The following is a 23882-nucleotide window of genomic DNA, read 5'->3' as shown; positions in this document are numbered from 1 at the left end:
AAACTCCAATACTTTGGCCACCTGATGTGAAGAAGTGACTCATTGGAAAAGACCCTGGTACTGGGAAAGATTGGAGGCGGGAGGGGAAGGGGACAACAGAGGATGAGATGGCTGTATGGCATCACCAAATCAATGGACATGAATCTGAGTAAACTCCGGGACACGGAGGACTGGCCTGGTGCAGTCCACGGGGTCGCAAAGAGTCAGACACGACTGAGCGACTGAACTGAACTGAACTGAGTCTTGGGTGCACTGGAGTGAGAACCAGTGGATTCCATCCTTAGTCCTTCTATCCTTTGGGCTCAAACTAGTCTTTTTCAAATATTTTGAGTTCATTAGATGATATCCACACTTCTTCAGCAAATATTTATTTATTTTGCCAAGCACATTCTAGGAGTTCCTCTTTCCAACTAAACCATTCTGAAATGTCCAGTGCTTCTGAGCAACTCTTCTGTTTAGCCCGAAGCTGAGCTGTGTGCACTCCACTTCAGTTTTTGCAGCCCTGTTCTCCAGAAGCTCACAGGCTGCAGCAAGTAGAAAAGGGTACAACAGATGATCAAGTATTTAAATGGCATCAAGGGCCTAAACATCTCGCCTGGCCCAAAGCGAGATGAAAGCGAGATCATGAAAACAGGAAGGGAAAGACATACTGGTTCCCGTGCCCGCTAACTCTTGGGCGCGGAGGCGCGGGCCGAGGTCCGGGGAGCCGCGGCTGCGGGCGGGCGCGGCCTCACCTCCGGCTCCACCCTCACGGTGTCGCTGCCTCTTTAAGAATCGGCGCCGCAGGCTGGGCTGCCTGGCGCTCACGTGACTGGGCTCGTGCAGTCGCTCGCGGAAGTGGTCCAGCCTCCACGGACCGCGCGGGGTCTCCCGGTGCCCGGCGGGGCTGGCTGGCTGGAGCAGGCGCCGCCCGGCGGCCCGCAGCCGGTCGCCAGGATGGTGCAGTTATACAACCTGCACCCGTTTGGCTCGCAGCAGGTGGTGCCCTGCAAGCTGGAGCCCGAGCGCTTCTGCGGCGGGGGACGCGATACGCTGTTCGTGGCGGCTGGCTGCAAGGTGGAGGCGTTCACCGTGGTCGGCCAGGAGCTGTGCCAGCCGAGGTGCGTCTTCTCCACGCTGGGCAGGGTGCTGCGCCTGGCCTACAGTGAGGCCGGTAAGTCGTGGCGGGGGAAGGGGCGACTCGACCCCGCGTTGGGGCCTCCTTCTTAGATGACCGAGTGACGCCAGCAGCTCTGGGTAGGGAAGGACTTCCTGCTTGTGGGATGGTCTCGCCCTGTCCGGGGGCTAAAGGAATGTGAGAGCTGTGCAGTTGTCCTGGCAACCACAGGTGAGAGCAGGCCTCTGGTGGGCCGGGTCAATGCTGGTTGTTTTTGCTCTTCTGGTGTCGTCGCTGGAAAGGCCCTTGGTTGGGTGACTGGATTCTACTCAACTCGGACACTTGAAACCAAAACAAACCAAGTAAGACTCTTTTATTATAGAAAACAAATACATCCCAAAGTAGGGAGAATGGTATCCTGAACCCCCGCTTAATCCCATCTTCAACAATTATGCCAACTCATGGCCAGTCCTTTATCTATTTCCTGTCGATTTTTGAAAGCCCACATGACCTGCTGATTTTTAAATCTGTAAGTAGAACTCGGGTCTTAGGCCCCTTTCCCCCCCCAGAAAAGTAGCATCCACCACTCCTTTTTCACTGGAAATGTGAAGCAGTACCAAGGGGATACTGAGTGGGCATATCCCTATTTTAGAAATATCCAATATTTAAAAATAGGGGCTTTGGGACTTTCCTGGTGGTCCAGTGGTTAAGATTCTTTACTTCCACTGCAGGAGGCGTGGAGTGATCCCTGGTTGGGAACTAAGATCCTGCATGCCAAGGGCAAGCCCTCCCCCCCACTGGACAAAAGATGCAAATAGGTCGAAATAGGTACTTCAGTTTACAGAAGAATTCACCATAGGATTCTTTTAACTGTCTAATAATACACTTAAAATTTGAATTCTGCTTTTCAATAAGGGTGTAAATTGCAGTATTTAAGATGGAAAAGCCTGTGACTGAGGTATTTACTAATAAAGTGAGGAGCATGAACCTGGAGGATTGTAGAGCTGTCTAAACTCTACTCTGTCCGCAGCTGACTATGTGTGAGTTTATAGAAACTTTTGGGTCTCCGTTTGTGTTAAAAAAAAAAAAAAGAAAGTGGAAAACTAGATCAGTGATTTCCAGACCTTGGAATTTTGTGGGTCAGCAAAAAAACTGCAGGGCTACCATATGCGGTATCTGAGTGTTCATTTTGTCAAGTAAAGCTACATGTTAAAAAAAAATGAAAAGCCCTTTTATTTACTGTCATTATTTACATAAAAACACCTAGTTCCAAACTTTGGATGCCTTTGCTTTATGAGCAACTTATTATATTGTTACTACTTTTTCTTTTTGAATAGTTTAGATATCAATAGGGGCCTTCAGGTCTACAGACCAGTTTGAAAAACGCTTATTAGATCTGTAAATTCTCTGTCAGCAGAAGGTTTTGATTTTGGTATTTTTAGTGATATTGCTCTCCTAATCATTTCACAATATTAGTAGTTTTCCCCACCTCCTTTTTAGACCTATGAATTCTTACCTTCAAGAGCTCTATTGAGTGGCAAGCTCACCAGTTTCAACATTAGTATGTGTGTGTGTGCTGGTTGGGGGCAGATAACCACTGTTTACATGATTGGCCCCGTTCTTCCATTTAATGTAGAATTGTAAGTAACCGGCACTGTGTGAACCTCTAGCTTTCTTGCCTGTCAGTAGTGGTGATTCTGGAGAATCCTTTGATGCCGCTACTGGTGTTTAAGAATAACCTAGGGTAGCTTAAAAAGATTCCTGGACCTCAGAGAAACAGTAATAGTTTCCTGGGGTGTGGCCCAGCATTGAGTGAGTCTCCTGTTTAGTTAGGATTGAGAATCACTGACCTAGAACCGTATTGACTGATGTAGGCAGTGAGTAGCATGCTGGTACTGATGCCTTGAAGTTAACAAAGATCTTTTTGTAATTCCGCTGACTGTCTTAAAAAATTTCGGGAGTCATGTGGTATGGTGTTAGCATAAGTCAGATAGCTCAAGGGTAACTTTCAGCTTGAACTTAATGCTTGGGTGCAGCTTCTTCCAAATTGTAGGTAGAGGACTGCTAGATATGCTGATATCCAGATAACTCCTCTTACACATTTCAGCTTTTTCCTTTTGGCCTCTTTCCTCCCACTAACACTGGGTTGGACTTGGGGATTCCTGCTCTAAGCCCAGTGTCTCCCCTACTCTCACCCCGTCAAAAAGAAAGTGAATCTTAGATCAGCAATTTCTATTCACTATAAATGCTTTGCAGATTTCTTACACAAGAAGAAAACATTTTCAGTTTCTTTTTGTCTCTAATTAGCAGGATGCCAGGCTCCTTTCATAAAGATTGGAGGTGGTAGAATGTAGGTTGAAATTTTGAAGGATGGGCCCCTACATCATCAGTAATTGAAATTATTTTAGGTTTTGTGTGTGAAGGGAGAAAGAAGAGATTTGGGAACTCATTGCTCTCAAGGAAGAAAGATCTCTGTGGCCAGAGTTGAGTGCTGTGTAGGGACGTCTGGTGCTGGACACTTGTTTATGGGATGTCTGGAGGTGTGGGACAGAGAGGACAAGACCACATAGCACAAGTGCATGAAAGAGCCCTAGGAACATCTGTTATCTCCCCTTAGGCCCTACCATGGATGGAGATGGTTAGATAGCATCACTGATTCCATGGACCTGAGTTTGAGCAAATTCCGGAAGATATTGAAGGACAGGGAAGCTTGGCATGCTACAGTCCATGGAACTGCAAAGGGTTGGACCAGACAGGACTTAGTGACAGAACAACAAAGCCCTACCCTCCCTCAACTTTTTAAGTCATAAAACATATTTTGATTCATCGTATATTATTTCTGCCTTCTGATAATTATTTTGTCATAGGCGTGTAGCCTTTTAGTTTACAGATTAGTGTTAATCAGGGTTATGATCTTGCTGCATAAAAGGAAAAGGTTACTTTTTTTTTTAAATCAATGACTCTCAGCTTGCGAATAAATAGAATAATGATTTTTAAATTTACTTAATAAAGACAGAAGATGTCATAAAATATGTAAAATAAAGCCCTAAGCACATAATGCTTTGAAAAGTTTAATTCCTTTCTCTTATGAAGGGCTAGAATCCCCTAGACTTATATCTCCTTTCTAACATTTTGAGAGATGCATGGAATGACCATTGACTTTGGAACTAACCAGATCCAGATTTAAGCCCAAGTGCCATCATTTGTTGGCTGTGTTGCCTGAGCAAGATACTTATTTGAGGGCTTCCCCTGTGGCTCAGCTGGTAAAGAATCTGCTTGCAATGTGGGAGACCTGGGTTTGATCCCTGGGTTGGGAAGATCCCCTGGAGAAAGGGAAGGCTACCCATTCCAGTATTCTGGCCTGGAGAATTCCATGGACTATATAGTCCATGGGGTCGCAAAGAGTCAGACACAACTGAGCGACTTTACTTCACTTAGCTTATTTGAGTTTCAAGTTCCTGATCTATAAAATGGAGAAGGGGATCTTGCCTTAAAGGGCTGTGAGGATTAACTTAGAGAACTCTAAAGGTCTGTTTATAAGGCTTATCAGGAAGACACACTTAGCAAGTTCTAGTTCATTGTTTATAAAACAAGTTATTAATCTGAGAACATAAGACAACATAGGTACTACCTATAGTTTGCAAATTACATATAAAAAGTTGATAATATAGACTTTACCAGTAATAGGCATATATTTGTAGATGTATGAAAAAATGCTTATTTTTCTAAAAATAGAATGTGTAAAACCTTTTATTATAACTAAACAAATGTTCTTAGTTTTAAAGTTCATTAAGTAACTAGTAACTTGAATATGACACCAAAGCACTGACAACAAAGAAAAAAATGGAAAAATTGGCTGTCATCAAAATTAAAAAATTTTGTGCATCAAAGGACACTATCAACTGATTTGAAAAAGCAGTCTACAGAAAAGGGAAAAAATGTTTGCAAAGCGTATACCCAGTAAGGGATTAGTATTCAGAAGAACTCTTATAACTCAGCAAACAACGAAACAACCCAGTTTGAAAACTGGCAAAGAGTTTGAATAGATATTTATCTAAGTTGCCAACAAGCACAGGACAAGATGCTCAACATCACTAATCATCATGGAAACAAAAATCAAAACCACGAAGAGATACCATTTCATACCCATTTGATTGCAGTCATGAAATTAAAAGACGCTTACTACTTGGAAGGGAAGTTATGACCAACCTTGATAGTATATTTAAAAGCAGAGACATTACTTTGCCAACAAAGGTCCGTCTAGTCAAGGCTATGGTTTTTCCCGTGGTCATGTATGGATGCGAAAGTTGGACTGTGAAGAAAGCTGATCGCCGAAGAATTGATGCTTTTGAACTGTGGTGTTGGAGAAGACCCTTTAGAGTCCCTTGTACCACAAGGAGATCCAACCAGTCCATTCTAAGGGAGATCAGTCCTGGGTGTTCATTGGAAGGACTGATGCTAAAGCTGAAACTGCAATACTTTGGCCACCTCATGCGACGAGTTGACTCACTGGAAAAGACTCTGATGCTGGGAAATGTTGGGGGCGGGAGGAGAAGGGGACGACAGAGAATGAGATGGCTGGATGGCATCACCGACTCTGTGGACATGAGTTTGAGTGAACTCCGGGAGTTGGTGATGGATAGGGAGGCCTGGCGTGCTGTGATTCATGGGGTTGCGGAGAGTCAGACACGACTGAGCAACTGAACTGAACTGAGGATGGTCATTATCAAAACAAATAGAAATAATAAGTGTAGATGAGGATGTGGAGAAATTGGAACTTTTGTACATTGCTGGTGGAAGAGTAAAATGATAGAGCTGCTGTAGAAAACTGGAGAAGGAAATGGCAACCCACTCCAGTGTTCTTGCCTGGAGAATCCCAGGGAAGGGGGAGCCTGGTGGGCTTCCATCTATGGGGTCACACAGAGTTGGACACGACTGAAGTAACTTAGCAGCTTAGCAGCTGTAGAAAACAATGTGATGGTTCCTGAAAAATTTCATAGAATTTCCACATGTGAAAGTCGCTCAGTTGTGTCGGACTCTTGGCAACCCCATGGACTATAGCCTGCCAGGCTCCTCGGTCCATGGAATTCTCAAGGCCAGAATACTGGAGTGGGTAGACATTCCCTTCTCCAGAAGTTTCACTTCTGGTTATACAGACAGATTAACTGAAAGCAGGGGCATGTGCACACTTTTGTACACCAGTATACGTAGCATTTTTCAGAGCCAAGATGTGGAAGCAGCCCAAGTATTCATCGACAGATAAACAGAATGCAGTGTATCCATACAGCCTTAAAAAGGGATGAAATTCTGATATGTGTACGACACAAATGAACTTTGAAGACATTTCAGTTCAGTTCAGTTCAGTCGCTCAGTCGTGTCCGACTCTACACTAAGTGAAATAAACCTGACACAAAAGGACAAATATTGTATGATTCTACTTATGAGGTACCTTCAGTTCAGTTCAGTCGCTCAGTCATGTCCTACTCTTTGTGACCCCATGAATCACAGCACGCCAGGCCTCCCTGTCCATCACCAACTCCTGGAGTTCACTCAAACTCATGTCCATCGAGTCGGTGATGCCATCCAGCCATCTCATTCTCTGTCGTCCCCTTCTCCTCCCGCCCCCAATCCTTCCCAGCATCAGAGACTTTTCCAGTGAGTCAACTCTTTGCATGAGGTGGCCAAAGTTTTGGAGTTTCAGCTTTAGCATCAGTCCTTCCAATGAACACCCAGGATTGCTCTCCTTTAGAATGGACTGGTTGGATCTCCTTGCAGTCCAAGGGACTCTCAAGAGTCTTCTCCAACACCACAGTTCAAAAGCATCAATTCTTCAGTGATCAGCTTTCTTCACAGTCCAACTCTCACATCCATTCATGACCACTGGAAAAACCATAGAGTAGTCAAATTCATAGAGACAGAAGTGGAATGGTGGTTGCCAGACTCTGTGTTCAGGAGGCACTACTTGTGATGTTCTGATGTTCAGTCCTGGTTTTCACTTTTACTCTACACACATTTAATTTGTTTTCCGTTCAATTTTATGTACTTTAGTTCTGAGTTAGATCTGCAGACATGTACAAATAGTTCATATTTATGTATTTGCACATAACCCATGCGCTTCACCATTGATGCTTTATTGTATTATGTAAATAGTAAAAGACATATATGTACAGAGGGTGGGAATGGGGAGTTATTGTTGGTGGACTCAGAGTTTGGGGGAAGATAAAAAAGTTTTCAAGATGGTGGTCATGGCTGCATAACAATGTGACTGTATCTAATGCCATGAATTGTACACTTAAAAATAGTGAAAGTGGTAAATTTTATGTTATGTTTATTTTACCAGAATAAAAAATTTTTTGTTTAATGTATTTACTGAGAGAGTTTAAGGAAGATGGAGGCCACATGGTATCTTCTGCTCTCAACTCCATCAGACCTTCTCTGGAACAGAGTGAGCCAAAGTGTGGAACCCACAGGGTACAGTTAGGTATTCCACCTAGATTTCTTGAAGAAGAAAATGGCGACCCACTCCAGTATTCTTGCCTGGAGAAATCCCATGGACAGAGGAGCATGGTGGACTACTGTCCACGGGATCTCAAAAGGGTCGGACACGACTTAGTGACTAAACAACAACCAGGATCTCTGGGGAAAAAACAGATGCAGGATTTACGTCTGTGGCATCAAAGGAACGAGCATCAGGAGAAGGTTTGCCTGTCTTGAAGCCTGGCTCAGTCCAGAGGCGAGGGGGTCTGGCCAGCCCACTGAGTGTCTTCAGAAAAGGGCTGCCCCCGCTTGCTTGCTGCATCTGTATGTGGGAAGCAGTTGTGCTAACCACAGCATTTCAATGTCAGTTCATTGGAGAATGGCTTGTTTACATAATAAAGTCTAGCATTTAGTGAGTTCTCTATTTGAAAGAACCTTGACTTCTCCCCTCCGACCCAGAAAGTTCTAAAGATTAAAAATTTAATCCCCCCCCATAATAGAATATGTAGTTTGTTTATGTAATTTGACAGACACAAGAGACTGTTTAAACAAGTCAGGAAACACAGAAGCCAAGACGGAAAAGATACATATCTGGTTCCATATGGGAAAAGATGTCATACAAAGTCAAACCATAGCAAAGTCAAAAGTCAAACTACAGACTACCAAAAGTGATTTGCTTTTCATGGCCAGCAAAGGATTAATATCCTTTTTATCCAGAGAGCTGCTATTCCTTGATAAGAAAAACCAATATAATAATAATAAAAAATAAGTGGATAACTTGTAGAAGAGAAACTGTACATGGCTGCGTAAACATATAACAGCTTTATAAGGGGTCTGGAAAATATAAATGATGTTTGTATCCATGAGAGTCTCTGTTTCCTCCATCATAATGAGTCATTGCTCGTAAGGATGTGGGGGAACGGACCTGTTTAAACAGTGCTGGTGGCAATTTGAATCTGTAGTATGTAATTGTGATTGTAATCTGGCAACATCTGTTAAATTTAAAAATGTACTGGCCCTTTGGCTGATTGTCTTACTTTTGAAAATCTACACCATTGGAATTAACACTCCAGTATTCTTGGGCTTCCCTTGTGGCTCAGCTGGTAAAAAATCCGCCTGCAATGCGGGAGACCTGGGTTGGGAAGATCCCCTGGAGAAGGGAAAGGCTACCTGCTCCAGTATTCTGGCCTAGAGAATTCCATGGACTTTATAGTTTAGTCCGTGGGGTCGCAAAGAGCTGGACATGACTGAGCGACTTTCACTTTTACTTTCAAGTAAATATGTAGGTATAGGCCTATTTATTGCAGCATAAACTATAGTGGCAAAAACAAAAAAGCTGGAAATTTGGGGTTGGCCAAAAGGATAGTTCGGGTTTTTCTGTAAGATGGTATAGAAAAACCCGAACAAAGTTTTTGGTCAACCCAGTACTTAAATGTAGTATATCAGTAGGGGGACTGCTGAATAAATTATGACACAGGTATATACAGGCTATTTTGCAGATATTGAAAAGGACGTTAGATATACATGTATCTACCCTGGAGGGAAAAATATAGTGGAAATCTTGGTAATAAATTGGTAATTTAAAATATTTTTAATTTTATTTTTAAAATTTTTACAATGTTGTGTTGCTTTCTGCCATATAACAATACAAATCAGTCATAATTATACATATATCCCCGCCCTCTTGAGGTAATTTTTTTTTTAAGTTGCAGATTATTAATTATATTTAATGTGATTCCATTTAGTTAAAAGCAAGAATGACAGACTACCACTCTGTGATCTATGTTTCTATGAAAGAAAGGTTTAGAAGGACACATACCAAGCTGTGTGTATTAACACTGGCTCCTCATGGATTGGACTGCAGGGGAGAGATCATTCTGCTTTTCATTTTGTATCTCTTCATCACTTTGACTTCTCACAACAAACAACAATTCCAAAATTACTTTGTAATTTAGAAAATCCAAGAAAATCAACAATTAAGGGAAAACTGGCTTGGATTGGAATTTTACTTGATATGTGGGCTTTATGCTATTTCTCAGAGTTGACATGAAAATATGACTTGTGGGGATGGGAGAGGTAGCAGTATATATTCCACTGATCTCTTCAGAGTTCCTTATACCTAATTTTAGCATCACTCTAATATCAAACTCTTTCAGGAAAGCTTTGTTAGAGCTGTAAATTCAGAGCTACAATAACTTGTAGAGCTATCATAGAAATAAATCATAGAATTTCTCTGTAAGCTACATAAATATTTAATAGGTCGTCTTAAGATATTAACTGCTTCCCAGGTGGCTCAGTGGTAAAGAAATCCCCTGCAATGCAGGAGACATAGATTCGATAGCTGGATGGGGAAGATCCCCTGGAGAAGAAAATGGCAACCCACTCTAGTATTCTTGCCTGGGAAATCCCATGGACAGAGGAGCCTAGTGGGGTACAGTCTGTGGGGTTGCAAAGGAGTTGGGCACAACTTAGCAACTAAATAAGAAGACGTTAAAATGGGGTGAGATTGTATTTCAGAACCTAAGTAAATGCTCTTGTCAGTTAAAAATACATCTAAGATCCTGTTACCTAGAGTTCTGTTCTCTTGTTGTTCAGTCACCAAATTGTGTCTGACTCTGCAACTCCATGGACTGCAGCACGCCAGGCTTCCCTGTCCTTCACCATCGCCCGGAGTTTGCTCAAAGTCATGTCCATCGAATCAATGATGCCATCCAACTATCTCATCCTCAGTCACCCCCTTCTCCTCCTGCTCCTCAGTCTTTCCCAGCATCAGGGTCTTTTTCAGTGAGTTGGCCCTTCACATCAAGTGGCCAAAATGTTGAGCTTTGTGTTCTAGTCAATCTTTAATTCAACCATTCACATTAGGGTTCTGTTTTAGTTCCTTTTCATGATGCAAGGTTAGTTGTGGTTATTAATTAGAAATTCTAAGTGTAATCTTATTTCCTTCTTAGGGGATTATTTAGTAGCAATTGAAGAGAAGAACAAAGCTACATTCCTGCGTGCTTATGTGAACTGGAGGAGTAAAAGGACCGAAAACTCCCGAGTGTGTATCCGGATGGTCGGACATGACATGGAGGCACCCTTCAGCGAAACCTTCAGAGACCAGATGTCTATTGTGGAAATGCCGCTTTCTGAAGCCCCCCTGTGCATTTCCTGCTGCCCTGTGAGAGGAGACCTTCTTGTTGGCTGCACCAGTAATTTAGTCTTATTTAGTTTGAAGTATCAGATCATTAATGAAGAATTCTCAATTTTGGACTTTGAACGTTCTTTAGTTATCCACATCGATAACATCACCCCTGCTGAAATTTCTTTTTGTGTTGGATATGTCGCTGTCATGTCAGAGTTAGAAGTCTTAATCGTAAAACTGGAGTCAGACCCCAAAAACAGAGAGAGTGTTAACCACCATCCACGTAAGACCACCAATCCCATGAATCAGGCAGAAGGTAAATAATGAATTTAGCTTACTCTCTTGTTTGGGGTATAGAGCAAAACCCTTATTTCTGGCAATCTCTGAAAGGCTCTAGTGTGTATATTGCCATGCCACATTATTTATGATGTGGTTGCTTCCCTGATGGCTCAGACAGTTAAGAATCCACCTGCAATGTGGGTGACTTGGGTTCAATACCTGGGTTGGGAAGAACCCTGGAGAAGGAAATGGCAATCTGATCCAGTATTCTGGCCTGGAGAATTCATGGACAGAGGAGTGTGGAAGGCTGTAGTCCATGGGGTCGCAAAGAGTTGGACACAACTGAGCGACTTTCGCACACATAGATGTTCGTAATACATGGGACTTGGGTTTATGATCTGGCTGTCCATATCTTATCCTGAAGCATGTGATGTATTCTATAGCATATAAATGTGTTTCAACATATATTTGTCATTAAAAATAATGAAACATCTACTGCTAGAGGAGCAGTTTCTAGTTCTAGTTCTCATATTTACTAGTCGAATGACCTTGGGTTAGGAATACCATCTCTGAGTTTCTGTTTCCTTATGTGTTAAGGGGGATGATGATCATGTCCCGTTTTACTTTGTCAGTTATGAGGAAGGAATGAGCAAGTGCTAAGACATTTCAAAACCATAGCACCTTATAAATACATGGGATGTGCGTGTATAAATACTATATTTAATCGGTGGGGGGATGTGGTGAAATCTAATTGGCATTCGAAAATTACTTGGAGTTACTACATAATTTTCTTCAATTTTATTTTTTAAGGCATCAGTAATGAAACTTCACAGCTTGAGTCAGACGATTTTGTTATCTGCCAAAAGCCCATGGAACTTCTTGGTGAAAACAGCAAACAGTCGGGAATATCTGTTACATTGGAGTCAACGGGATTAGCCGATGAAAAAATAAAGTATTTCCACGTTCAGCACCTGTTCTATAGGTACTAGATAACTTTTTTGGAGAAGGAAATGGCAACCCACTCCAGTGTTCTTGCCTGGAGAATCCCAGGGATGGGGGAGCCTGGTGGGCTTCCGTCTATGGGGTCACACAGAGTCGGACACGACTGAAGTGACTTAGCAGCAGCAACTTTTTGTTCACCAGCAGTTAATATATATTTACCTGCTTAACGCAGGGGAAATTAGATCTCCTCTCCTCTGTCTCTCTTTAAATTCACAGACGCTTCGCCCCTGATATTTCTTCCTGTCTCTTGTCTGATGACGTCAGGCTGCATTCACTTCAGCTTCTACCCATTTACCAAACAGGTAAGTATGAGAGTGCTGCAGTGCAGTGAGCTGGAAAGGCACTGGGCGGAGTGGGGAGTCTGATGTGAGTAATTGGTTAGGTTTTTCTGAGTTTCCCTATGGCCTTAGACAGATTCCTTAGCAAATAACCGTTGAGTCCACAGAACGGAAATCAGGTCTGCTAGGAGAAGCCATGGAGAGGAAATGACTGACAAAATCCATTTCTCTTCTTGAAATGGTCAGTAGGCCCCCAAAAGAAAATCAGGGCCCTATTACAGCTGAGGTTCATCTGGGTTCCAGTTGGATCATTTGGCAGAGCTGCTAATGATGGCCTTGTGAGCCAGATGGGAAAATGTGGGCTGGATGGAAGTTCACTTAAGAGCAGTGGTTTTCAGCCTCACTGCACATTGGCCTTACTTGGATGCTTTTTAAAACACTGATGCCCAGTCTCAACATACTGGAGAGTCTTTTTTTTTCAGACCCATGCTTTGCAGCATATGGGAATCTTAGTTCCCCAATCAGAGATCAAATCCATGCCCCCTTCCCTGGGAGCATAGAGTCTTAACCACTGGATGGCCAGGGAACTCCCCATGCTGGAGATTCTGACTTAATTGGTCAAACTAATGCCTGAACATCAGTATTTTTTTTTTTAATTTTTAAAAGATAGTTTAAAATTAAATTTTAAATCCCGCTGCATGGCATGTGGGATCTTAGTTCCCTGACTAGGGATCGAACCTGTGCCCCCTGCAGTGGAAGCACAGAGTCTTAACCACTGGACCACCAGGAAAGTCCAAGGGAATCAGTATTTTTTAAAACCTCCCCAGAAATATAATGGGCAACCTAGATTAAGAATCATTATTGAATTCTGTACTTAGTGCTGGCCTGCTTCACATGTTTAGGTGTTGGCTAGGGAAAAGTATAAATATTACTCTGATTAAACTTATACATTTATTTGTTTTCTTTCTTGTAGTGAACATGTATTGAGTACCTACTATGTTGGGTCTTGTGCTGAATACTAGGGCTCCTGTAATGAGCAAAAGTAGGCAAAGTACTTGCACTCATGGAGCTTATTGTCTTGTGGGGGGAAGCAGGCATGAGTGGAATGAACATTTGAAGGAGTATACAATTACACACTGATAGGAGTGCTCTGAGAAAAGAATCCTGCCTTGAGCATGTATAGCAAAGGATCCTGAGCTCACTGGGGGTCAGGGAAGGCTTCCCGAGAGAGAGGATCTGTAGAATGAATGGGGCTGATGGGTGGACAGGTTTGGTTGTGGCCAATGGAGAGTCTTTGCTTGAGGTACTGAAAGAAGCCAGGGAGAGGGAGGTGTGACACAAGCAGGAGACCAGAGGGCCCACAGCCGCCTTCGAGGGTTGGCTCTTATCCAGGGGTTTCCTGCAGCACCTGGAACAAAAACCCGAATCCTTTCCATGGCCTGCATTACCCTGACTCTGAGCTCTTTGTCCTGCTCACCCTCGTACATTTCTCCATCCACGTGGCTTTTCTCTGCTGCTAGGTTACACTAAGCTCACTCTCGTCTAAGATCTGTTGTTTACTCTTCCACTGCTCAGCACATAGTACTTCCCTCAGAGCTTGCGAAACTAGTGTCTTCAGCTCACAGCTCCGGTATCACCTTGCCGCAGAGGACTTCCCAGACTTCTCAGTTTTAACTGTTCCCTCCCTGCACACTGCAGAGTTTATTCTCCACCCCAGTCCCCCTCACTAGAATGAATGCAGTTACTCTGTCTTGTGCACTGTGGTATCCCCGGAAGCCAGAACAATGGCATGTTGTAGGTTCCTGATGGATGTTTACTTAGTGGACAGATGAGGGCTTGGGCAGGGCCTGTGTGAGCTGGGCCCTGATGGACGAGTAAAATTTTTAGAAGATAAAAAAAAATTTTTTTTTTAGAAATTGGAGATTCTGGGAAGATACTACCTCAGGAAAACCAGCATGTGCAAGGTGAAAGGTCATCATGTATGTTTGGAGATAAGCAAGCAGCCCTCTGTATGATGAGAGCACAGATGTGTGTAGGAAAGAATAGGAAGTAGAAACTGGATTAGTTGTTTTAGGCCAATTGTGGAGAGTGTAGTAATTGGATTTTCTTTTTTTTTTGTAGGTTTTCATTAGTTACCTCTTTTATACATTCTTCTATTATTAATGTGTCCTTGAAGGGCATCAATCAGAGCTATATATTTTTTTAAAAAACTTTGATTATGAAAAGTTTCAGGCACACAGATATAGAAAAATAGTACAGTGACCCCTGAGATTCCCATCACACAGCTTCAACAGTGTTGCCTTGTAATCACCCCCTGCCCTGTGCCAGATTGTTTTGATGCAAATCCCAGATTTTATACCTTTTCATTTATAAATATTTCAGCATATGTTTCTAAAGGAAAGGGGTTCTTTTATTTAAACAAAAACCCCAAATGTCATTTCACATTTTTAAGAAATGACTTGATATCATCCAATACCCATCGGTTACTCAAATTTCCCTGATTGTCTAAATATTTTTTTCTGCAATTTATCAGATTCCAAGTAAGGTTCTATACCTGCAATTGGCTCCTGTGTCTTTTATGTCTTTCTGCTATATATTCTCTGACTTCCCCTCTCTTTTCTCTTTGCGGTTTAGTTAGCAGGAAACTGGACTATTAGTACAGAATTTCCCACAGTCTGAATTTTGCTGACTGACTCCCCACAGTGTCATTTAGCATGTTCCTGTATCCCCTATATTTCCCTGTGATCTAAAACTGTACTGTTCAGTATGGTATCCATTTGTCAATGTTGCTATTGAGCACCTTGAAGTGTGACTAGTCTAAATTAAGATATGCTTTAAGTGTAAAATTCACACTAGGTCTTAAAGACAGTACAACAAGAATATAAACTGTCTCTTTAACTTTTTATTGATTATATATCAAAACTATAAAATTTTGGATATGTTGGGTTAATATATTTAAAAAATCTTGCCTGTTTTTATTTTTTAAAGAGAAATTACTAGAACACTTTGCATCACATATATGGCTCACATTTTATTTCTATTGACAGTGCTGGTCTAAGTCTTGATTAGATGATGGTGATGACCATTTTTGTTTTTTTCTTGGTAGTGCAAATAGTCTTGAGTTCTTTTGGAAGTACATTGTATCAGGTTGGCTCTTTTTTGTGATGTTAAACAACTATTGATGATGATTACCTAGATCTGTTAATTTATTAGGGTTTTCAAAATGGTGATATTCTAATTATATCACTCTTTTTTCATTTTTTTACTGGCATTCTTATATAAGCACCTAAGCAACTCTTTGGTTATCTGTTTATAGATGTTTTTGCACAGAAAATTAAAAATATTGGTTCCTGTTATTTACTGGTTTCATGATTTGTTTATTGTTTTTTTTTTACATGCAGGGTCTCTTACTTCTGATAGAAAAAATTCATCTCAGGAAAAAGTGTTGCTGAGTCTCTTTTGCTTTTTCTCATTACCTCATGTGGGCTACCTGTACATGATTGTCAAATCTGTTGAATTAATGTCAGTTTACCAGTATCCCGAGAAATCTCAGCAGGCGGTACTTACCCCACAGTTTCTGCATGTCATCACAAGGTATGTTCCAGTCCTTTGCTGGCTTTTGAGTCACTTATTTCTCTGTAAATTCTTGAGGTGCTTTCTAAATCTTTAAATGAAAATTATGTGAACCAGTGGATAGCACTGTAAATTAATGATATACACCTGGGTTTTTTTTTTTTTAAATCATGGCTCATAATTGCCTTCTCAACATCAGAGATTTAAATTCTGGTTTTGCCTTTGTTTTGTTTTCTTAAACTGGATGGGGCTCTTTCTAAGAACGGGTAAGGTTCTTCATGAGGAAAGATGTTCATAGAGAATTCTAATGAAAAGTCAGTGGGGTCTCTTGACAACAGTCAGGGCATCTCTTCAGTTTTAGATTTCCTAAATTTTTTTTTTTTCACTGCTGTCATATCTTTTCTGTGTGAGTTGAGTTCATTGATATGGTTTAGGACTGTAAAGGGTCCAGAAAGCGTGCCTGATTCTACCCTCTGAGTATTGTATATGGGGAGAGAGTCCAGAGGTTGGGGTTGGTCAGGGTCATGTGGCTAATCGGTGGTGGGTGTCTTCTGAGTTGCCTTATCCTCCTAGTAAGCTGACATATAAACTGGGTTCCTGAATTTAATCTCATTTCCTTTTATCTCAGCAGCTAGTAATGCTGTGGTTTTATTTCCTGTTTTTTTGAGTTCAGGTTCTAGACAAGGCACTGCATTGAGCCCTCCGGCCAACCAACCATGAATAAGGCACAGCCTCTGCTTTATGCAAACAGCAGCGTAAGAGAGGATGAGAGACGCGTACAAGGGGCACAAACACTAGGAGATTTGTGAAAAATGTCTGAGGACTACGTGAAAGTCGCGTAGGCTATGGGAAGAGGGAAATTACTTCCGGCCAAGTCACACGGACAAGCTTTCTGTGTTGAAAGTGAGGCCCGAAAGCTAGTTAGATTTGACAGAGACTGAAAGTGAAGGGCATTCCAGATAGAGGGGAAGCTACAAGCAAAGCTATGTCCAGGTTTGTTGGAGTTTCTGATAAGTAATTGTATAGGACAGTGCTTTTTTTTTGTTTTTTCCCAATTGAGTGGTAATATCAGACTCTCCAGCAGGTGCTGTGGTGTATTTCCCACAGCACAGGACCCACCTGAAGATTCTGACACCCAGTTCCAGTGGGGGTGCTCCCCTCTCTTCCTACTCTCTGGCATAGGGAACAGTGTAGAGGTCTCTGGTCTTTTCAGTTTCCAAAGGGTTGTGTAGTAATGTCCTTTAAATGTAAAGTTGCTGAAACAAAGAAAAGTGGGGAAAACAGTGCCTGAGAGGGAACTTGGGGCTTTGGAAGTTAAGGAATTTTTTAGATTTTGATCAAAGAAAAGGATGTGAATAGAGCATTAGTTAAGGAAAATGGATGGTGGCCACAGTGGAGGATGGCGTGAACATACTAATGAGCTATTGGGATAGTTCAGTGAGGATAATGAGGGATTGTATTTGGGCAGAGCAGTAGCAGTGAAAAGGAAGCGCAGAGAGGAGAGAATTACAGGACTTGATGTCTGATGGGATACTGGGGATGGAGGAGACATGAGAAAACCCATCAGTTTTGAGTCTGCATTTTTTTTTTTTTAGACATTTTTTTTGGGGGGAGGGGGGATCATTTTTAAAGTCTTTATTGAATTTGTTACAGTATTGTTTCTGTTTCTGTTTTGGTGTTTTTGGCTTGTGAGATCTTAGCTCCCTGACCAGGGATCGAACCTGCACCCCCTGCATTGAAAGGTGGAAGTGTTAATCACTGGCTACCCAGGGAAATTCCGAGCCTGCTTTTCTGAAACAGTAGAGACTGGTGTGGTGTGGGGCAAAAGAAAAGTTTGGTTTAGATATTGGAGTTTGAGGTGTTTAGGAAATATTAGAAGGAAACCTATCAAGGTTTTTGGACACAGGCACTTACTGTGAAGTCTCCAGTTTGCTTTGCTGTGCAGAATGTAGCCTGGAGTTGTGAAAAGAGGAGTGTGAAGAATGAGGAGACCTGGGTCTGATTCGATTCCATTCTCCAAAGAGGACTTGGACCAACCATGTACTTTGCAGGTTCTAGTCTTTAAAAACAAGCTGCTGGACTACATGATTCTGAAGATTCCTTCAGAGAGTTTGCCTAATCTAAGTGTGTTGCCCAGCACAACCCAGGCTCCATTTCATCCTGAGATAATAATAATCGGGAAACTTGGGTTCTAACCTTGGCTTTGATAGTCACCTGTCTGAACTTTGGGCAGGTCCCCGAGCCATCATTTTGTAAATAAAATAAGGGTATTGACCCAGATCCATGGTTCTTAACTAAGAGTGTGTGTCACACCAGGAGCTTTGTAGAAATATACATGTCTAGATTCAGCCCCCGTGGGCTTCCTTGGTGGCTCAGACAGAAAGGAATCCACTTATAGAGCGGGAGACCTGGGTTGGGAAGATCCCTTGGAGGAGGGCATGGCAACCCACTCCAGTATTCTTGTCTGGAGAATTCCATGGACAGAGGAGCCTAGTGGGCTTATACAGTCCATGGGGTCACAAAGAGTGTGTGTGACTGAGTGACTAAGCACAACACAGATTCAGCCCCCAGAGATTGTAATTTGGTGGGGGTGCAGTGGGGACCAGTTATGTGTTTAAAAAAGCATTTCATAGGATTTCGGAGGTAATCTCCTTGTTCAGAAGCAGCCTAACTTGTCAGCGTTTGATGAGTACTGGGGAGTTCCCCCATCCTCCTCGTTGCTCTGTGCTCCTGTGGCATCCTCCCAGCAGTGGGCATGTTGGTTCCTGGCCTCTGCTTTGCTCAGTGGCCTTTCTCCTCTTCCTTAGTAACAACCTGCAGTGTTACACAGTGCGGTGCAGCGCGGCGGCCGCGAGGGAGGAAGACCCGTATGTGGACACCACCCTGAAGGTCAGAGCTGGCTAATGACAGTGCAACCTAAAGATCAAACCTGAGTGCTTGCAAATTTACGCTCTTTGCGTCTAAGCTGGGCGGGCATTAAAGTCTTGTTTGTTCAGTTAGAGCTTTGGGATGTAAAATGGTAAGCATTTTGCAGTTTGTGGTTTAGATGGTCATTTTTAAGATTACTTTGAAAACATGTCATTCAGAATTTAGATATAATGCATGTTTTTAAAATTTGGTAAAGAATATGTATAGTGTAACTTCAGAGAGGGCACATCACAACTATAGTATACTACAGTTTTATTCATTTTGATCAGAAGTGTTGGTGGCAGTTGTATAGAGCTATTGAAACAGTTCAGAAATCTGTATATCCAAGAGCACAGAAGTGAATGCAGTGCATTCAGATAATTTATTTATACCATTATCGGATATACTGATAATTCTTTTGTCATTTTACAAAGCCTTCAACAAGTGTTCTGTATTTCCATAGTTTTGATCTAGTGTTAATTGGTATTCTAGATCAGTAACCTCGTTTTTAGTGAGAAGTAATCTGCTTAGTCTCTGAAAAGCTTTTGACCACCAAATAGGCAATTTTATGATGCAATTCTCTATTTTGTGACCTTGAATTTCTGTTCTCAGAAATACACTGATGATTTGCGTCATGTTCATCATGTGCATTTTCACCTCTGAGATGGGTATTTGTTATGCATATCCATGCTTCATTTCAGTTCAGGTGCTCAGTCATGTCCAGCTCTTTGCGACCCCATGAATCACCCCCAAATCATGATGGCCTGTGTTCACACATTATTGTCCATCTGGCACCCAGAACACCTTTTTCTGGAAAAAGGAATGTCCAGTGATGATGGTATAGTGCTTAATGTGTCTGAGACACTTTTCCACTATCACTGTCACCCAAATTGTGTGCTGCCTTTTTCTGGAAATCACATCCAAGTTCTCTCTTCTTCTGCGGGCTGCCTGTCACTTTATGCCGCTGACAGGCTTACTGCCTACCTTCAGCCTCTTGGGAAACCAGAATCACAGCTTTCCCATGCCCTTCTGTCTGTGTTTAAGATACACATAGCCTTTTCAAGAGATTATTTTAAAAATAATGGTTATGTCCCTAGTACCCATGGCAAGGTGACAGACTCTTCGTCTCTTGCTTCCTCTCTCTCCACCCTATCTTGCCTTGTGTTTTGTTTTAAACCTCAGGAAGACCGAGGCTTGTGCAGGTAGTGATGGTGGAGTGAGGGGTACATAACACACTGAGGCAGCATCAATCTGCATTTGAAAATAAATCTCAGTTCCAGGCCTTCTCGTAGTTTCATGAAACCAGAGGGAAGAAACACGGAGGAGAGAAAGGGAGAAAGGAGGGCAGATGGGCAGCTCGTAGAGGATGCTGCCCCTGAGGCTAGTCCCTGAAGGTGGCAGAGGGAAGGACAGTGATGGCCACACCCCCTGGCTTCCCCTTCCCTGCAGTTCCACCACCCTGGAATCCTAGATGCCCCTGAACGAGCACACCATCATTTTGCTCCCTTGCTGACTCAGGCTTTGGAAGCTGTGGTCTCTGAGAAAGGTTTCACAGCCTCAGAGAGAGGGCCATAATGCACGCTATCTTTATTTCCCTTTCCCCTGAAACTCTGGCTCAGCATCACCAAGGCCACCTTAACTATTCATAGGAATGACAAAAATAGGTGGAGGGTTATTCCCATGCACTTTGTACAAAAGGGACAAGGAAGATGACTTTGGAATCAAAACACCATTAATGGAGGAGCCAGGGAGACCTGGTAGCCTCATTTTGTGAGTCCCTGAAAGAGCTCCTCAGTTAGCTTCTTAGCCATTCTGCTTGGGTAAATGTTTCCTTACAAGGACAGGAGCCTGTCTGCTGGTCCAGGGTCTCCTCCAGTTTGCCTGGCAAACCTCCAGCCTGTTAGCCATTCCAGGCGGTGTTCATACCTGCAGAGCTAACAGCGACCATCTGAATGTGCCCTCATTTAAACACACCCATCCACTAATAAACCTTTTTATATATTTTACGAGCAATAGAATGCCCTTTTATAGTGTCTGATTTTGACTAAAAGCCCATTTGAAGGTACCACCTGAGCCAGCCCACTGTTAGTGGGGAATTCCCTGGGTGTCAGTAACCAACTCAGGGCAGGGCTCCTGGAGGCTCTCTGCTTTCATCAAGTCAGTGTCAACACATACTGTGGAGCTCTTTGGCGGACACATGAATGAGATAGTCAGTTATATAGTTTAGATAAGATAACCTCTTGCTCTGATAAGAATAGGAATTTGGATTATTTGAGTATCGGGGAGAGACAGGAAAGGAGAGATTGTATCCAATAGATTGATTTTTGAAGTTTTTGAAGTTCGTGCACTTCATTCCTTGGCTAAATTTGTGAATTTTTCCTTATTAGGCTTGCCCACCTATCAGTATGGATGTCTGTGCTTTAAGAATACAGCTTTTCATAGGCTTGAAAGCCATCTGTCACTTTAAAAACCATGTTGTACTTCTGACCAAGGCAGACCCTGAAACCATTACGGAGAGAAGAGAGTCACCCAAGAGGTTTCTGTAAGCATGCCCATCACCCCAGACATCCTTGCCTAACTTTCTGGAATGAATTGTGTTACTGGTATATTTTGTGTACATCTTCACTAATCTTTTTTTAAATAAAAAATTTGAATGATCAGATGGGTTTTCTAGGTGTTCTTTTTCCAGAGTAAGAAAAGAAGGTTTTAATGTTCTGTATAATATCCTTTGTAATTGACTGTGAGCTTTTAGAAGAAAAGAAATTATAAAACGGTTGCAGTAAAAATCTATGGTATTGTATAATAAGAATTTAAAGGACATGTTTTTCTGTGTAGTTAATGAGCGAGATCGAGCCTCTTAGGCTAATCCAAACTACAAGGCTCTTTATTATTTTTCTTCCTGACCTTTCAGTGGCTATATTTTTATCCAAAGCTTTTTTTTCTGGTATTTCAACTTGAAAAGAAATTAACTAATGCATTTCTTACCTGAAAGCACTTTTGTGATGTATAAATTATATGTTAATCTACCTTAAAAGTGCATTCTTCTAATCTCAGGTTAATTCTAACTTCAGTTTTCTGCTTTCACATTGTTTGGGATAAATGGTTAATTCCAAAGTGGTTATGCTTCTAGTTGATGTGTCCTATACTGTGAACTTAGTGGTAGGGAATGCAATCTAATTTGAACATTGCTCTGTGGAAAATTTAGGTAGGAGAGAAATCTGTTGGGGGCAGGAGGCGAGGAACATAAAGTGTATTTCAAGTCAGACACTTTAGTTTTTGCATTTTTGAATTATTTGTGTCTGTGCTTTGTTCCACCAACAGGAGTAACCAGGTTGCCATGGGTAACTGGTCACTTAGAGTGTGCACAAAGTGGTCTAAAATTGATTGATCCTAAAAGCTTTCTGGCAAGAGGAAAAATAACTTGTCATCTTATACATTTGATGTCTTAAAAGTATTATATTTTTTAAAATGGTTTAAAAAATTTAATTTATTTGACAATTCATTTGGCCAAAACTTTGTGTTTTAAAAAAAGACTGCATACAGCAGAAAATGCTTCGTACAGTGAAAGCAGGAAATAAGATAGTGCCTTAAGTTGATTTACAGTTCTGTGTTTTACATTTTCCCAGCGGCTCTGGCCTCATGAAGGCCACATGCTGGAGAGAGCTGAATCGCAGGGATTTTCACAGCCAAGTCTCTGTTCTTTTTGAGAGGTCTTGCCTGTTCTTTGAGCTTATTGCCCATTTAAGAATACTTGTGGAATGAATGGGAAGTGATTGGTTGACCAGTCCACAAGAGTGTAGTACGTTAACTGCTGTTAGGCCTGCACAGTGTTGTACACTAATATTCTCTAAAAATCTACTGTGTAGTTAAATCACCAAAGAAAAGACTAAATGAAAATGGTATCATAGTTACAATATTTTAGGTGTCTGGTATTTACCATTTAAAATTGCCGTTTATTAATAATATGTCTTGTCTTACAATTCTTACCCTTCGTTTTGCTTTTAGTTCTAGAAAAGGTACCAGTGTTAATCCCAAAACACCTCCTGTAGCTGAAGCTGGGTGGAATTTGTATATTGTGAATACGATCTCACCAGTCCAACTGTACAAAGAAATGGTACTCCTTTCAGACTTCTTATTTGTAGAAATTTAGAGTCTAATTGATCACTAGAAATTGATTCTAAGTATCATACATTCAGAATGCCACAACCAGCCAGTTTCAAGGCTCTTACAGAGGACTATATATCTTCACCTTCTTGTTTTCACAGCTTGTGACGTTTGAGGATCTAAGAGAAATTCCCATCACTAAAATAAGACTCCCTTATTCATACCCACTCTCCTATGGGAATTGATTAGCCAGTCTAAACATAAATAGCCTTCGACCTTTACTCTGAACCCTGGCAAGAGAATCATGAAATGGAGTGGAAAGAAACCTCAGATCATATGTCCGTGTCTCACACCTTGAAATATTAACAGATGTTCCTAGCGCACCACAGCACTTGTAGTATTGTCCTGTGGGTACCTTTATTCCTTTTCTAAGAGTGACAGCTGTCGACTTATCCCTGATGATTTTTATAATCTATTTTGAAATTATTTCAAATCTACAGAAAAGTTGCAAGAATAAGAATAGTACAAATAAAATCAGTATATTCCCCACATAGATTTATCCGTAGTCAACATAGTCAACATTATACCCCCTATGCTTCTGTCTCTCTCTCTCTCTTTTTTTGTTTTTGATGTCTGATCTTATTTATTTGTGACTCTTAGAACATCTCATTTTTGACTGGATTCAGACTCAGAAGTAAAGGTTCTCAGAGAGGACAGCCTCCATCTCTTTTTCTCTCTCTTTTCAAATATTTTTATTTATTTATTTATTTTTTTGGCTGTACTGGGTCTTTGATGCTGTGGGGGCTTTTCTCTAGTTGCAGTGAGCAGGGGCTGCTCTCTAGTTGGGGTGCAAGGGCTTCTCATTGCGGTGGCTTCTCTTGTTGTGGAGCACGGGCTCTAGGGCATGCAGGCCTCAGTAGTTGCGGAACATGGGCTCAAGAGCACAGGCTCAGTAGTTGTGGTACACAGACTTTGTTGTCCTACAGCATGTAGGGATCTTCCAGGATCAGGGATCGAACCCATGTCTCCTGTGTTGGCA

At 41.9% G+C, this 23882-nt stretch overlaps 1 protein-coding gene across 5 annotated transcripts in view; it reads left to right on the top strand.

The window, feature by feature from the left end:
- The first annotated feature begins 804 nt into the window (after nt 1-804).
- HPS3 (HPS3 biogenesis of lysosomal organelles complex 2 subunit 1) overlaps nt 805-23882 on the top strand; it is a 43971-nt gene continuing 20893 nt past the window's right edge. For 3 of the 5 annotated variants that reach the window (XR_008683937.2, XR_008683938.2, XM_088839967.1), the window contains exons 1-8: nt 805-1153; nt 10525-11016; nt 11790-11961; nt 12198-12283; nt 15661-15853; nt 18640-18721; nt 21127-21281; nt 22745-22853. Coding sequence is in view for 2 of the 5 variants with exons in the window: in XM_088839967.1 (XP_088696093.1) it covers nt 937-1153; nt 10525-11016; nt 11790-11961; nt 12198-12283; nt 15661-15853; nt 18640-18721; nt 21127-21281; nt 22745-22853 (1506 nt within the window). In the remaining 3 variants the exon portion in view is untranslated. The remainder of the gene's footprint in view (nt 1154-10524; nt 11017-11789; nt 11962-12197; nt 12284-15660; nt 15854-18639; nt 18722-21126; nt 21282-22744; nt 22854-23882) is intronic. The other 2 variants (XR_008683936.2, XM_055412052.2) reach the window with 2 other exon arrangements.

This window comes from Moschus berezovskii, chromosome 1 (genome assembly GCF_049115385.1).
Source record: "Moschus berezovskii isolate FMDL1 chromosome 1, NW_MosBer_1.0, whole genome shotgun sequence".
NCBI lineage: Eukaryota > Metazoa > Chordata > Mammalia > Artiodactyla > Moschidae > Moschus > Moschus berezovskii.
The sequence above is the reverse complement of the archived record's forward strand: the minus strand, read 5'-3'. Positions and strand labels throughout refer to the sequence as shown.